At 57.2% G+C, this 14,892-nt stretch overlaps 1 protein-coding gene across 1 annotated transcript; it reads right to left on the reverse strand.

Annotated features, from left to right (window-relative positions):
• Window positions 1–5,947: 5,947 nt before the first annotated feature.
• On the reverse strand, window positions 5,948–9,332 carry BARX1 (BARX homeobox 1). Its single transcript, XM_090275762.1, has 4 exons — window positions 9,107–9,332; window positions 7,139–7,430; window positions 6,963–7,047; window positions 5,948–6,607 (listed from the first exon to the last, which is right to left on the reverse strand). Exons 1-4 carry the CDS (start codon window positions 9,330–9,332, stop codon window positions 6,443–6,445), a joined length of 768 nt encoding a protein of 255 aa, XP_090131888.1. The 3' UTR covers window positions 5,948–6,442.
• Window positions 9,333–14,892: the final 5,560 nt, after the last annotated feature.

A 14,892-nucleotide genomic window follows, 5' to 3' on the forward strand; every position in this document is an offset into this window, starting at 1 on the left:
CAGCCCAAACCCCTACAGACCCCACAGCGCCTACACACAGCCTCTGTTAATTCAGGAAGGAAGAACCCTGCACAGACCAAGAAGAAAAGAACAGAACACAGCCAGGTATCCTTCCAGCTCTGGGAGTTTTCTGAGCATTTGCAATAGGCATCGCACTCAGCAGAAGCCAGGAGTCTGCAAGGCAAGTGTTCTTTGTTGCAAAGGAGAATGCCATATGGAGAGGAGCTGCTGCTGGGGGCTTCAGGCTGGCCAGAACCAAGACAGCCATGCCCCAAGACAGACCTGAGACAAATGCACAGGACATCATAAGCAGAAATGAGTGCCAGCAGAAAGGCAAAAGCAGTGAAAGCAGGCAGTTGTGGAAATGATGTGGTAGCCCAGGATGGAGAAAGAGGACGGGCAGCACAGCAGGAGAGCACAGGAAAAGACACCACAGGCCTGGGAATAGAATGTACAAGGGTCCTGAGGAAAAAGGGAGCTTGGTGTCTGAGAGGCTGAAACAGTGACTGAGCAATGGGCAAAGGCACCCTAGACTGCTTCCATTCTCCCCACCATCTACCAGGCAACACTCACCCATGCCCATTGTCACATGGTAGTCTGAAGGTCACTTCCCTCCAGCCCTGCATTTCTCTGCCTTCCTCTCCTTCGAGCCCCTTTCACTTCTGTCTCTCTCATTTCCCCTCCCTCTCCATTTCTTCACCTCTGCAGACTCCAGCCCCTCATACCTCTCTTTGCCCCCCCCCTTTTCTGTCTCTCCTCTCTCTGGGTCTCTGTCTTTCTAACCCCCAACTCACAGCCACCCCCACCCAGGCCCCATGATCCCCAGGGCCTGTTCCACCTCCACCTGCACTTCCCCAGCAGGCACTGCCTCCAGTATCTTGGGCCTCGCTAATGTGTTTCGCATGGCTCGTCAGTCAAACACACTTCTAATGTCCTTAAAGCACGCAGAAAATTGCATCCTTATGAAAAGGGGGAAAAGAGCAAATTGCCTGTTGGAGGCGGAGCTGCCGGCTCTGGTAGTGCACACCAAGTTCAGAGGGGCTGGGCTGGTGGAGGTGTCTGCCTCTGGATCCAGGATGCAGCCTCGTCCCCACTGCCTTCCATGGAGTGCCTAGGCCCACTGCCTCACCTCTTCACCCACTACCCTTGCCCGTCTCTTCACACTGCTCCCTTCACTCTAAACTCCCTCCCCTGCCTTTAAGGCAAGCTCCTAACACACTGCCTCGGGGCCTTTGCATATGCTTTGCCAACTACCTGGCACACATTTTTGTCATTCAGGTCTCAATTGAAAGGTCAGTTCCTAAAAGACTTTCTGACCACCCTGACTAAAGCTCTCACTCACTGTCTATCACCTACTTTATTTTCTATGTGGCATTTGTCAATTTCTGAAATCAACATTTGAATTTAATTGTGGCTTTTTTGCCATTTATCTAAGCCTCTTCACTTCCAGCATGAGCTCCTTCGGTCAGAGGCTCTGTCCCCCACGCCTGACACAGTGTCTGGCACAAAGCAGGTATTTAATAAGTACTTGGCGAACAAATGAATTCCCAGCAGGCAGAAGCCGTCAGGGACCCTGAGATACCTGGGACCCCACACCCAAACTGAACATTGAGGCTGTTGGATGAGGGACAGTGGAGACCCATAGAGCTGAAGTCAGACCCAAATACTGCCATTAATAGTTGTGTGTCCCTAGGCAAATTGCCTAACATCTCTGAGTTTTATTTTCATCTGGGAAATGGGAGAAGGGCACCTACCTTACTGGCTCTCACTGGATCAAGGAGGGGAGACAGGGACTATGTCCCAGCACTGTGAACTGCCTGCCACATTCAGTAAGTGTTTGTTAAGTGAATGAATGGCCCCAGTGTTTGATTGATATCAGAGAGTGTGATGTCACTGATGTCAGACATCATTATTTCTTCAAGCACAAAAAAGAAAAAAATTAAAAACATTGCCAATGTAGCCCTGACCCAATGCTTATCTCTCTTTCCAGTCTATTAAGCCATAGGTTTTTATCACACAGATGATTGCTCAGTTTACATAAAAAGGAAACTATCAGGGAAATCAGTGGGTTAAGGTATTCTTAAAACTTCCTAGATGTCAGAGTTGCCTCTGAAAGTGTCTCCTCCAGCATCCCACAGCCCCATCTCAGCTGGCCATTGCCTCACAGGGGAGCCAGCCAAGTTCCCTCCATGCTGCTGCCCCTTGTTTGTCTGCACCTAGAGGAAGATCCTCTCTTCCTTACAGACTTCTTGCCTTTCTCCATCTAGGCGTGATGCCTGAGTGACAAAGGACCACCTTTGTCCAGCCTAGAACACCTGCCTCAGGGACAGTCACATGCTGCAGCCACAGGGCCCACAACGCCTGCGACCTCCCTTACCAACTGCCATATGAACCTAGATTTGAGAAATCGGAAGATGCTGTCTTAAAGCGGTTGATACTCAGTGATACAGTGTGAGAACCAGGACAAATGGAACTTTTGAAGTCACACAAGTGGGAGCCTCATTGCAAAGTCAGGGAGGGGTCAGAATGGAAGGTCCTGACAGGTCAGAACCAACAGGCCTTACTTCAAACAGAAGGTGGATTCACTTTCTTCTGCCCGATGAGTGTGGAGTGGCCCAGGGACTAGGGCAATGGAGAGCTTGGCCCAGAGCCAACCTGACTTAGTGCGGGAGGCCTTCTCACTACAGTCACCTTCCTGGCCTGCCCAACAGCAGGGAGTAAGGATCTGTAGCTCCCTCACACCCTTAAAGTGGGGCCAGAGAGGTGGTTTGAGATGTCTCCTTCAGCTCTCAAAGCCTGGGCCAGGCTGAGCTGGAGAGCTGGTGGGTGTCTGGTCCTCCTTAGCCTGGCTTTGGCCCCTGGAAACCTGAGCATGGAGAGGCCTTGAGGGCAGAGGCTGGGGGTTCAATTGGTCCCCTCTCTGGACAAGGGAACTCAATCAAGGATGTCACTTTGGATCAGGGGTTCCTCCTCCAGTGCAGAAACAAAGTCAGCAGCAGGGCAAACGAAAGACAGAGGTGCCAAGTCTCTCCTCAGAACCTGGCGCTCTGGGAAGGTGTCAGGTTGAGAGGCTGGAGCTGCCTCGGTGTTTTCATAGATACAGCAAGAGAGCTCCCTCCACCGCCCGGAGATGCTGTTAATGTAGCCTGGGGCCACATTTCTCTCCTTTCACCTTATGGGTTCCCACCATTGACCCTCCAGGAGAATCCAAAACAGGTGAAGGGAGTAAACCAGAGTAACCTCTATTTTTAACAGAGAAGGTAGACAGGGGAAGGGATGAGAATCCCTGCATTTGGCTGCGCCTGTCACATTCTGGCGGTGCCCACTCCACAGAGAATCAACCGTAAGTCGGTGACTCTGAGATGGACTTCAGATCCCAGGCTCACTGCTTCCTGCCTGCCTGTCTCCAAACTTTGCCGAGCTCTGGCTTGAGCTGAACGGCACCAGAGCTAGGCTCCCACTTCCAACAACTTGGTCAGGTTCTGGGGCACAGGGTTGGGATGCAAGTCTCCCATCCCAGCCTTTCAGTCAACCCTCCCCTAAAATCTCGGCCCTCCCCCACCCTCCCGCAAACATAAACTTCCCGCGTGTTCAGGGCGCTGCAGCCAGGCTAATCCAGGTGCTCAGCACTCTGGCCGCCAGGGCTCTTAAGGTCGGGAGGGCCCTGGCCACCACCACCCCGCGAACACCCTCCCACTCCCCCCAAGTCCAGGGCTTTCACGAGAAGTCCAAACCCACTCCCTCCCTGGCCGGCCACTGGCCCTCGGGCTCCGGAGGCGAGGTGCTGCAGGGAACTCGTTCACTTACTGGAGCCGTCTCTGGGTTTCGTTTTCCAGGACCTTGGGCAGGAGAAGAGATGTGAGCCTTGGGAGGAGGGGAGAGGGGGCAAGGAGACCTTCTCTTCCCTAAACCTGGGTCCTGCATTGAGGGGATGGGTTGCTGGCTGGCGTAGATAAGGCCCTCTGCACTGGTGACTGGGGTGGCCAGTGAGGTGGCGGGAGCGAGTAGCACTCAGGTCCTGCGCAAAGCTTCACCTCTGTGGATTCGAGACTATCCTGTACCTAGAGTTGCAGCCCCGCAGACTACGGTCTGAGCTCTGGAACTTGGCATCCGTGGCACATCGTTTACTCCTGCCCCTTCGCTCTCCTGGTAGCAGGCCTGAACATCCGTGGAGTCTCATGAAGTCCCATCAAAGAAGCCTTAAGAGTTCGTTCTGTCGCGATCGCCCTGTCCTCTGTCACCAAGGAACTCAGCGGTGCAGGCAGTGGCAGAAACCTCTCCCACCCCCTCCCGCACAGGAATCTAGGCCCCCTGGTAGGGTGCCCTGCTTCCCCACTGATCAGCTGGTGATGCGATATCCGTGCCCGCGTTAGGTTTCCTATCTGTGCGTAGAAGGCTGTACTCGATGGAACATTAGGACCCCTATGTTCTGTCGCTGGATTCGCTGGACAGGTTCCCCCCTTAAAGCCCTCCTCCTTCGTGGCTGATTAGTCCAGTCCAGTGAAGGGGTTCCCTGGGGTAAACGCAGGAGAACCACGGGGGAATCTGCATAAGGTCACGCTCCTCAAATTTAGTAAAACCTGAGACCTGGAAGGACTGCAGGGAATGCAGGTCAGAACCCCTCTTCTCTCCTTTTTGACTTTTCTTCCTTCTACAACTCTGCATGGCTGACAAGTGCTGTAGCTGGAATCTCAGTACCCCAGATCTGGCCCAGACAGAACTTCTGGGTCTTTCCCTTCCCTCCTGTTTGCAGTGGAGAGGATTAAGTGCCATGGTGTCTTGCTTGGCTAGCCTGGGCCTTGAGCAGGAAGACCCCCCCACTGAGCACTGCTACATTGAGTGGACCTAGGGCAGCAGGAAGCATGCTGGTTTTCATTTCTCCTGGTCTAAAATCAAACCCTGAAGTACTCTGGCACCAGAAATGCAAGTGCATGTTTCAGGAAGGGTAGGTAAAGCCACCACTTGAAAAGGAAGCCGTGGCCTCCACAGGTAGAGGCGATAGTTGTTCTCACACTCCGAAATGCAAAACCTGCCTCTGAGTATGCTGTTCCTCTTTCCCAAGTATTTGCACTTGCAAGGATCTGGTTTCGAATCCTTACCCTGCTTGGAAATTCACAGGGCCGAATTGCCGTGGTATCTCCCCCAGCCTTGTTTTTTCCCTCCCCTTGCTTTAATCAGCAAAGTGGTCATCTCCCAACCCTATACTGTGGCTATTGTCTTGGTAGAAAGAGCAAGGACCAGAACCCACACATGAGCCCCCGTCCAGCTTAGACCCGAGAGAAGGTATCTGAAGCCTCCCTGGGAGGAGAGAGCGCCCACGGGCACACGCAACCAAGCCGTGCCCCTGGAAAGGGCATCCCAGCATGCTCGGCAGCTCACAGTCCTCAGCTCTAGTCAGGCACCCTCGCTGTCGTCCCAAGCTCACCCGCCAGGCACCGCTGCCCTGTGTATGCTTTGGAGAATGTGAAAACTCAGAGGCTGTTGCTTCTGGGTGGGAGCTGCCACTGGTGGGGGCCTCTATGAGGATCTCCAGTCCTCAGCCCCCATTGGCCTCAGGAAGGGCTGGCCGGGACCATCAAAATCGATCCTCAAGGTCTTAGGAGATCGAATTAACAACTGGAGGCAGCTATCAATCCCTGGCCACTTCCTGAGTGAACCCCGAGGCGGCCTGGGGCTCCTGCTTTTTTTGACCGACCCATGTAAACTATGGCTGCTATGCCTGCGCGCCCTGGGCTGAGCAGTTCAGACTAGCCCCGCAGCCCAGAGTGGAAATGATTCTGAGGATCCTGCAGCCCCAGCCCCAGCCATGCTCAGCGTGGGCCCAGGGGTCGATTCCATGTAGCTCAAGAAAGGATATTTCAGAAGCCACTGTGTATCTCTCTTAACTCCACCCCACCCCCGCACCTATTCAGAAACCCCTCTTTTAGATCCGTTGTGTCATGAAATATTTATTGGGGGGAAAAATCACCATCTTCGCAAGAGAGGGGTAGGGGTCCCAACAAAGTCAAAGACCCCGCCTCAGGGCTGAGCTGCCAGCTTGTCCGTAAGCAATCTCCGGCCGACTGTGGTGGCCTGCGCGGCCACAGGGTCCCAGACACTTGGAAGCTGGTGTGTGCTGGCAGCATCCGGGCTGAAGGACTTTCAAGGCGGGTGGGGTGCAGTAAGGAGCAGGGTGAGAATGCACATGGAGTGCCTGGTGCTCGGAGCTCTGGGCAGTGGCAACTCGCTGCCGCTGGGGTGAGTCTCCAGGCTAGAGTCAGGGGCGCGCTGGGGCCTGGGTTTGGCTTCAGGGTCTGTGTCCTTGTTTGGCCCCTAACTGTTCGCGTTCAAGGTAATAATAAAACGTTTACAAAGCAGAGAGCATGGAGGCAGAAGGGCTGGCTCACGGCTTCTCACGGGCTGAGGGCGGCCACGGCTGCCCAGGGGGTCTGGGACTGCACGATCAATCCTCGCGGCCCTGGTCGCTGGCCTCACCCAGCGCCTCCGTCGGCTTCTCCACATCTTTGACTCGTTCCTGTTCAGTGAGCTGTTCGCTGGTGGGGATGGAGTTCTTCTTGGGCCGCCCTTTGGGCTTGGTGGGGGATTCCAGGCCGCCACCCTGCAACACCTGCGTGGGGATGCCGACACTGGTGAGCTGGGACAGGGTATCTCACACCCTGTGCTGGGCAAAGCCTGAAGGGCCCAAAAGGCCATGCCTAAACCAGGGAAATGGCGGCCATTTGAACGCAGCTGGGGAAAAGTGACCAGAAGCCGGGCCAGGGTTTCCAGACTGCCAGGAATCAGAGGTTGCAGCGGGCCACAAAGAAATATGGGCTGAGCGAGGGTACCCAGAGAGACAGAGAGAGCAGAGAGGGCCCCTTTGGGCACCAGGCGCCAAGGGTTGTGGGAGGGGGCAGCTCTTGAAGAGCCCAGGGGCCTGGCTGCAACTGAGATAGAAAGCAAAGAAGCTACCCAACACTCACTATTTTCTTCCACTTCATCCTCCGATTTTGGTACCAAGTCTTCACCTGCAACTGGCTCAGGCCCAGGGACTCAGCGAGATCTATTCTGGAAAAAGCAGGGTGCATCCTCAGCAGGGCAAGCAGCGCGCCCCTCCCCCCTCAAACTGCCTGCTGAGCTAGGCCTAGCCCCGTGCTACCTGTCGGGCGTGGAGAGGTACTTCTGCTTCTCAAAGCGTTTCTCTAGGCCCATCAGCTGCAGCTCGGTGAATACGGTGCGGCTCCGACGCCCCTTCTTGGCTTTGGTGCCTGGCTCTCCAGTGCCAGGCGCCTCCAGCTTCCCACGAAGCTGCAGCTCCAGAGGCAGGTGTGGCGCGCCTGCAACGCTGGGTAGCCCAGGCCCAGCGGCCAGCAGCGCTGAGCCCAGTCCGGAACAGCCGAGTGGTGCCAGCGGGAACTTAAACACCGCCGCCTGCTCCGCCTTCAACACCGCTGTGAGAAGAGAATAGGGAGCCAGATGATCTCAAGCTCTGCTCCTCCTCAGGGAGACACTCTCGGCATCCCCTGCCGCCCACCGAGGGCTAGCGTCTGGCCAGTGCCACCCAGCACAAAATCCTCCTGCCTAGCCACGAAGCCTGAGATTTAAGCCACGCTTAAGAGTTTCCCACTCCAGTGCCAATGTCTCCCTGGTCTGAGAATGGGGACCTCCCCCACTCCCGACTCTGCCCTAGTGTTCCTCTGGCCTAAGTGGCCTTTGGGATTTCAGGATTCTCAATAAACAAGTTCAAAGCTCCGAGGTGCACGGAGTGTGTTTCATGAAAAATGGAAACCAAAAAGAAAAGTTAGTGAGATAGAAAGATGGGCATTTTGCCCAATCAAATCGGCATTGCTGTGTTCAGGAAAAGGATATCGACTGAGTGAGTAGGTCTACAACAAGAAGCAGTGGGCACAACAAGCAGTGGGTCCACAGCAGTGGTAGGTTTGAGCCCTTCCCAAAAATGTCAAAACACCCCAGGAATCCCAAAATCGTTCTTCCTGTTTTCTCTGTTTAGTTTCTACCCCATAAAGATGTTTCCATTTTCATTAGTCGTAAAAGATTTTTTTTGCCCGCTTCAAACGAATTATTAACCACTGTGCAGCTAGATGAAACACGCAGCGGTGAGGTTGCAACAAGGTTGGACTTAAAACGAACAAACTGTCCCTACTACCCCATGGGAGGGCAGAGCACAGGCTGGATGGTAACCGGGGCCCAGTCAGATAGCTGGCAGGGCTGGGGTCCCGCTAAAACATAGAGGCCTACCTTCCCCACAGTCATCTCACTGTGGGCAGGTGCTGTCCCATGGAGTCAGCGAGGGCTGGCCGAGGTTCAACAGTAAGTGTAAGGAGGGAGCCAAAGGGAAGGTGGGAGAGGGAAGGCAAACCCGCTCCACCAGGAGAAGCCAAGAGAGGTGAATGTAGGACGCAGAGAACTGGGGAAAGGCCAGAAGAAAGCGGGGCGCGGTAGAGAGGGCACTAGCTGAACAAGGCAGGCCCCACGAAGGAAGGAAGAGAATTCGGGGAATCAGAAAAGGCCCCAGTGGGCAGCTCAAGCTCCACGGAGTCGCAGCAGATCTGGAAGTGGAAGGGCCAGTCGGGCAGCGGCTCACGATCAGGCCTCTAGTCCCCAGGCAAGGATAAGGGATGTCGGTGCTGTAGTAGAGGCCAGTTTGTCGCCCACCCGAGACTAAGGGCTCCGGGAGGCTTCGGGCCTGTGTCAGCTCCCTGCACAGCACTCGGAGATGCAGGCCTCTTCCCCGAGGTCCGGCTTCCCCGCCTAGGGCAATACTAGGCAATCCTGGCCACTCCCGGCCAGTCTTTTGCGGCGAATGCCCACGCGCCCGCGGCCTGGGGTCGCTTTGACCCGCAGCCTGAGATAAACAGTCTGGACCTACGCCCGCGTTGGGAATATGCGCTCGGTCCGCGGGCTGGAGGCCGCAGGGCAGCAGCGAAGGAGAGATCGAGCACCCTTCCCGCCAGCCCGGCCGGGGCACGAGGCCTGCTTCTCAGCTTCGTGGCCGGGAGCCGAGGGAACAACCCAGAGTCCACGCGCCCAGAGCTGCGTCCTCGCGACGGCGCGGCTTGCTCCCTCCCTCCCTTCCAGGCGCCGGCACCCCAGGCCCCGCACGTACCCAGGTGGCTGTGGAAGGGCCTTGCGGCCAACAGCGCCTGCACTCCGAACTTGAGCAGCTCGCCCGCGGCGGCGGCAGCGGCGGCGGCGGGTGCGGTGCCCTTGGGCCCTGGTGGCTCAGTGAGGATCTCCTCTATCATGAAGCTGCGGTAGCGGTGCGGCCTGTGATCGACGCAGCCCTCGGGCGGTCCGAAGCGCGCAGCGCCCGGCTCCCCTGGCCGCTGCATCTCGGCGCCCGCAGCTCAGCAGCAGCGGTGGCTCGGGCGCAGGGCCCGCGAGGGGCTCTAGGCCGGCCCGCAGCTCCCGGCGTCGCGCGGGTGCCGGCTCATGCCCCCTCCCCCGCCGGCCGGGCGGAGGCGCAGGGCGCGGGCGGGGCGCGCGGGGCTCGGCCGGTCGGACCCGGGACTGCGCCCCCGCCCCGCGCCGCTGTGCCTCTAGCACAGCCGGCTTCGCGTCACTGCCCCGCCCCGCCTGGCCGCCCCGCCCAGCGCAGCCCGCCGCCCCCCACCCCACCCCACCCTAGGCTGAGCCCGAAGGAGGAAGACTGAAGGGAGGGGGCCTCGAGAAGGATCTGCGGACCCAGACCGAGGGAGCCCCAGCGGAGCGCACGCCCAGGAAGGAGAGAGCAAGGGAGTTCGGGAGAGGAGACCCCCAGAGAAGGGAGCAAAGGGATCGAGAGAGGTGAGAGAGGGGCCAAAGCGAGACAGCAAGGGCCACCCAAGATGTAAGACTGAGATGTGAGGGTGCCAGGGACGTCGAGCCGTGCGCAAAGAGACCCACAGAGGCGCTGGAGCCCGCGCGGCCGTGACGTGCTGACGGGCACAGAGGCAAGCAGGGCAGAAAGAGAGGGCAGTAAAGAAAAAGGGGACAGCTAGGAAGGGGAGCAGCCTGGGCAGGGGTTAAGAAACCCAGGAGAGGTGGGGGGGAAGAGAAGCAAAGGCCACGTGGCTCGGCTGGGAAAGTGGTGTCGGTATGCAGAACCGTACCCGGCAGGTGTTCTGCAGTGGGCAGGGGTGCAAGTCGGAGAGCAGAGGCTATATCTGTGCACTCCCGCCTCAGTTTATCAGGCAGGGCCTCATTCCCACACCTTCCCCGTCCCAGCTGCCCTGAGAGGAAAACTTTCTCCAGCCTCAATCTGCTTATATTGCCAAGTGGTTCTTCGTGGACACATCCTCCTTGGCAATTCGAGGAAACTGTGGGGTGGGCTGTATCCCCACAGATAGAGGAGGGGACGGATGAGAGGAGAAGGAAAGGCTGCATTCCACATTTTCTCATCTTTGGAACCTCTGAAAAACCAGTATTGGATTGATCTGGGTGAAGGGCCACAGGATGCCCTGAGAGTCTGGGGACAAACTCTGGAGTGAGGTCTCATCTTTGAGCCTTATTAAGGTCCCCTACACGATTGAGGAAGGCTCCAGCCTACTCTAGCTCCTTCTCCTCATCATTGCAGGAATATAAGCTCCAGCCATGGGGGGAACAACCCCAAAATTCACCTCTCCTCTGAGCTTCTCTCTTTGCCCTTGCCACTCAGGTCAGGCCACTGCCCCGCCTCTGGGCCTCGGTGTCCTGACTTGTCTGAAGGAGATGGTGGCACTACACTCCAGTCAGGTTGTGAGACCTGAGTGAGGGTCCTGAACCCACTGACCCCAAAGGGTCTGATGGAGAGAGATACATAGTTCATTCATCAGGGCAAGGAGGGTCAGGTGAAGGTGGATGTGGATGGGTGCCCTGGGAAGCTAAAGGAGGGTGCCTGCGACCCCTCAGAAATTCCCCTCCTGAGGTCCTGGGCAACCTCTCCTTCCTGTGTGAGCTTGGCCTGGCGCTTCAGTGGTCACTTTGGGAAATAGAGCCTACCATACCCAAGGCCATGTTCCACCTCAAGGTGATGGAGTTTCTGTAGCTCCAGCTGCTGGAGGGGAGGCCCTGAGGCTGGTCCCAGACTCTAGCACCTGCCCAAGACTTTGTGTGGATTAGGAGACGGCTAAGATTTCTTGTCCACTGGGACAAAGAGAATGTCTTACCAGAAGCCCTGGCAAGACTAGGACCCCAAGAGCCCAACTGCCTCTTCCCACCTCTTCCCACAGTTGTTAGGAGATTTCCTCTGGGGCTGCCCCTTCCGGAACCTCACAATCATCATCAGGACAGAAAGGTGGCCTCCAGGTGCTCCACCCATGGGTGTTACTGTGAGTCACTGGGTTCTTCAGAAAGGGATGGTGTGGGGTGCACTAAGAGAGATGGTATCTGACCCAAGGCAGGCTAACTCCCAGTGAGAGGTGGAGAGAAAGTGGGTAGAGCTGACATTGGTTGGCCCCAAAACTGCCAGGCAGACAGAAAAGCCAGCATCTCCTGGAACCCTGGGCAGCCTAGCTGGGACCCCTCCACACGTGAAAGCATAGAGAACCCCTCCCTAAATGGATGCTGAGTTTGTCATTCTCTACAACCACCCACTTTCTCAGATGGGGAAACTGAGGTCCAGCAGGGAGAAGGCAATGGCCCAAGGACCACAGTGAGTAGGGTTGGTTTTTCTCATGCTTCCTGTAAATATAGCATGGGGCCCATTTATTTTTTCACACACACCGCTGCACTCCAGGAGAGCCCAACCAATGTCTCTCCCTCTTCTTGCTTCCACATCTTCTGAAGGGAATAGCCTGGGTATAGTAGCTCCAATGAAGGGTCAGGCCCAGCCACTCCACTCCATCGGTTCATCTCTTGTTTGGACCCCTGCCTGAAGCTTATATCTCTGAAACATCTCTGCCCCCATGCAGGAGTTCAGATCCTGCAGAGAGAGCTTAGGTCCCAGGTCAGAGGGCTTAGGGATGACATTGATCAGCCCTCACCAAACCTATTTTGCCCTTGGGATAACTCAGATTTAGGGGTAGGAGGTCATTTTTAGAATCAAGGCCTCACCTCTCGATTTGGGAAAGTCCAAGACTTGTTCAGTCCAGCTCCCAACTCCATTTTACAGGCGCAGAGGTTGCAGAGTGCCCCCACCCCCACCCCCTTGAACTCGGGCCAGGGCATTTTCCGGGTGGCCAGGAGAATCCTGAGCGCGAGGGCGGCCCCCGGGAATGAGGCCCTGGGTTCTTTGGGGGAATGCCCGGCAGGCCTTGGCAGGCCCCAGGGGCTGAGAGAGCCGGGACTCCACCTTGTCAGCACCCCCGGCACCCCTCTCGGTGGGTAGGCCTCAGATCACCTTCTCCAGACTCCGTCTCCCCGCAGGCCCATTCCGAAGCAGACCCACCCGCAGAGAAATAAACCCTTTTTAGGCGAAAAAGTTCGCACAGCCTCCTTTTCCCCGGGGATTGCCGCGTTGGCGCCGGTGCAGGGTTTTCTCAAAGAGTGGGGTCTATTTCGTCGCGAATAGAGGCCCAGAGAAGGGACGTCCTTGGGCAGGGTGGGCTCCGGGCCCGCGATTAGTCCCAGCCTAGCAGGCTCTTCCCAGAGGCGAAGCCACCCCGCCCGACGCCCGCGACCCTCCCGGCCTCCCGCTGCTGTTGAGAAAATCCCGGAAACCGTCCGCTCCTAGCGGGCGCTGTGGAAAAGGTGACCTCAGCGCCCGAGGCCGGCCGCCCTTGCCCGTGGCCGGCCGCGAGGGGCTTCTGGCAGCAGGAGGTCCGGCGCCGCCCGGACGCTGGGTGGGCTCCCTCCTCAACCGCTTTTCAACTTCTTGCACCCAGAGGCTCGAGGAGGCGGTGACACCAGGATGGGAGTACCTCCCTCCTTAATCTAACCTCTCCGAACCGGGGCGCAGGTGCCAGACCTGCCTCTCTAACAGCGCCTCCAGGTAGGTTCTGAAGTCGATGGGGCGCCGGCGGCGGGCGGGCCGAGCTCAGTACTCACAGGGAATTTGACTCCGGAAGAGGGCAGGCGGGGCAAGGCGTGGGCCTGGGTCTGGGTGCTTCTCCATTGCCTGCAGGGTCCTGGCTGCCTCCAGTCCCCGTGCATACCCTCGCCCGTTTCCAGCGTCTTTCCCATTTGCTTCGGATTTATGTGTTACTCGGCAAAACGCAATTGGGGTGGGGATGGAGGAAAGTTTTTTCTGGATCGATGGGCTCACCTCTGGTTGCAGCCGTCCAGCAGCTACCCCTGGGAGCACCACCACCACCACCAGTTGATGCACTGGGAAGCCGAGCCCCTACGGGCCCTGCTGGCCGGGCTGCCTGCAGTTCTGCGCCCTGCGGCGCCATCAGCGTCTGGAACTAAGCTCGTCCTCTCTCTTTCTTTCCGTCAGCCTTCGGTTCTGATCGCCTCTGGCCCAGGCAGTCCTGCGGTGGTGACAGTGGCTCTAGGGCTGGCGCGCTGGTCCCTCTCGGTGAGCAGCGCGGGTCAGAGGCCACCTGGACCCGGCCGGGAGAGAACCTTCGGCCCGTGGCCCGCACCCCATTCTTGCTTCAGTGCCTGCAGCTAATATTGGAGGCATTCGTTCTGCCTTCAAAACAGGAATTATCGGGGTATAAAACTATCCCCTCCTTACGTTCTCAGGCCACAGCTCCCCAGGACTGTACTGTAACCTTTCCGTTGTAAATCGGGTGTCTGCGACGCCTTCCTGCATGAGAGTTTTGAGTCAACTGTGGACTTTTCGTTTTGAGTCATTTCAGACCTCTGTGAGCTCGGGGCTCGAATCGCGTTTCGGGATAACATCTTATGACATACCTCTCCCTCTCCTGTTAAAATTCTCCCTCTTTGAGTAATTTACTAGTTTTTTTTTTCCTTTGGAATTGGTAACTTTTTAAAATGAGTGATTTTATTTAGATGTATGCATTTTAAAAGATCCATAGGTAGGCAATAACCGATTTGACCCCATAGAAGACCGGTTCTTGGTGCCCCGGGGACCTAGGGCGATTCTGCCGGACACAGCGCAGCACCCGGGCTGCTCTCTGGGCTTGTCCAGCCTCTGTCTCACGCCCACACCTCCGCTGACCTCGCGGCTCTCAGTGCTACATTGGATCTGAGTTCTGGAGGCCACACCCGGGGCAAGGAAGTCGTGACCGTAGGCACCTGGGTGTGGGCTCATCCGCGCGGCGCGCACGGCCCGTTCTAGATTGTCCTGCCTGAGCTGTGGGGTCTGTGCATCGGAGATGAGGGTGCCACGACGGGGACGCTGGGTCTGACTGCTGCCCAGAGCGTTCCGGCCTTTTGGGGAGAGCGAATGTCGTGTTTGTGACTCCATCCCAGCAGGTGCCAGGGCGCCAGCTCGCCCGCAGATAGCTGCGAACCTGAAGACACGGGGGACTGCCTCTGTGAAGCAGAGGAGAGCCCCCTGAGGAAGGCTGGGTCTCTGCAGCCGCAAAGGCGGACAAGCATGAAGACGGCTAGGGCTTTTCCTTCTTTCTGTTTCATTTTCCTTACCTCTTTGCTCTCCCTTCCCTCTTCCCTCTCTCCATTTAGTCCATTTCTTCTTTTATTAACTCGTCCTTCTCTGCCTGCCTCACATTATGTTGCTCTCATCCTCTTTCCCTACCGCTCCTCTCTCCCTTTCACTGTTCCCTTCTGTCAGAAAAAAGGCCAAGCCACAGTCTATCCCCTAATAAAAAAGAGATAGGCCTTGCACTTACCGTCACCGCCCCCCCCCCCCCGCCCCCTCCACCCCGGTTTTAGATGCAGATCCCTTGAAGGGTTCTGTAATCTGTTTACTTGGGCCAGGGATTCAATTCATCCCAGTGAGCAGGGCAGCCTGGGGGGAGGGGGGCGGTGCCAGGCGGGGGGTGGGGGGCAAGGCTCCACTCAGGTAAGGCGTCCTAGCCCTGCCTCCCTCCAGGAAGTCTTCCAGGAGCAGGTGGGAGGCCA

Source organism: Furipterus horrens, unplaced genomic scaffold (assembly GCF_987537825.1).
Source record: "Furipterus horrens unplaced genomic scaffold, mFurHor1.1.pri manual_scaffold_4, whole genome shotgun sequence".
Lineage (NCBI taxonomy): Eukaryota > Metazoa > Chordata > Mammalia > Chiroptera > Furipteridae > Furipterus > Furipterus horrens.

Coding starts and splice junctions, on each gene's coding strand:
- BARX1 (XM_090275762.1), bottom strand. CDS start 9,332: ATGCAGCGGCCAGGGGAGCCGGGCGCTGCGCGCTTCGGACCGCCCGAG. Junction 7,048..7,138: donor TACCTCTCCACGCCCGACAG/GTAGCACGGGGC, acceptor TGCTTTTTCCAG/AATAGATCTCGCTGAGTCCC. Junction 6,608..6,962: donor GGATGAAGTGGAAGAAAATA/GTGAGTGTTGGG, acceptor ATCCCCACGCAG/GTGTTGCAGGGTGGCGGCCT.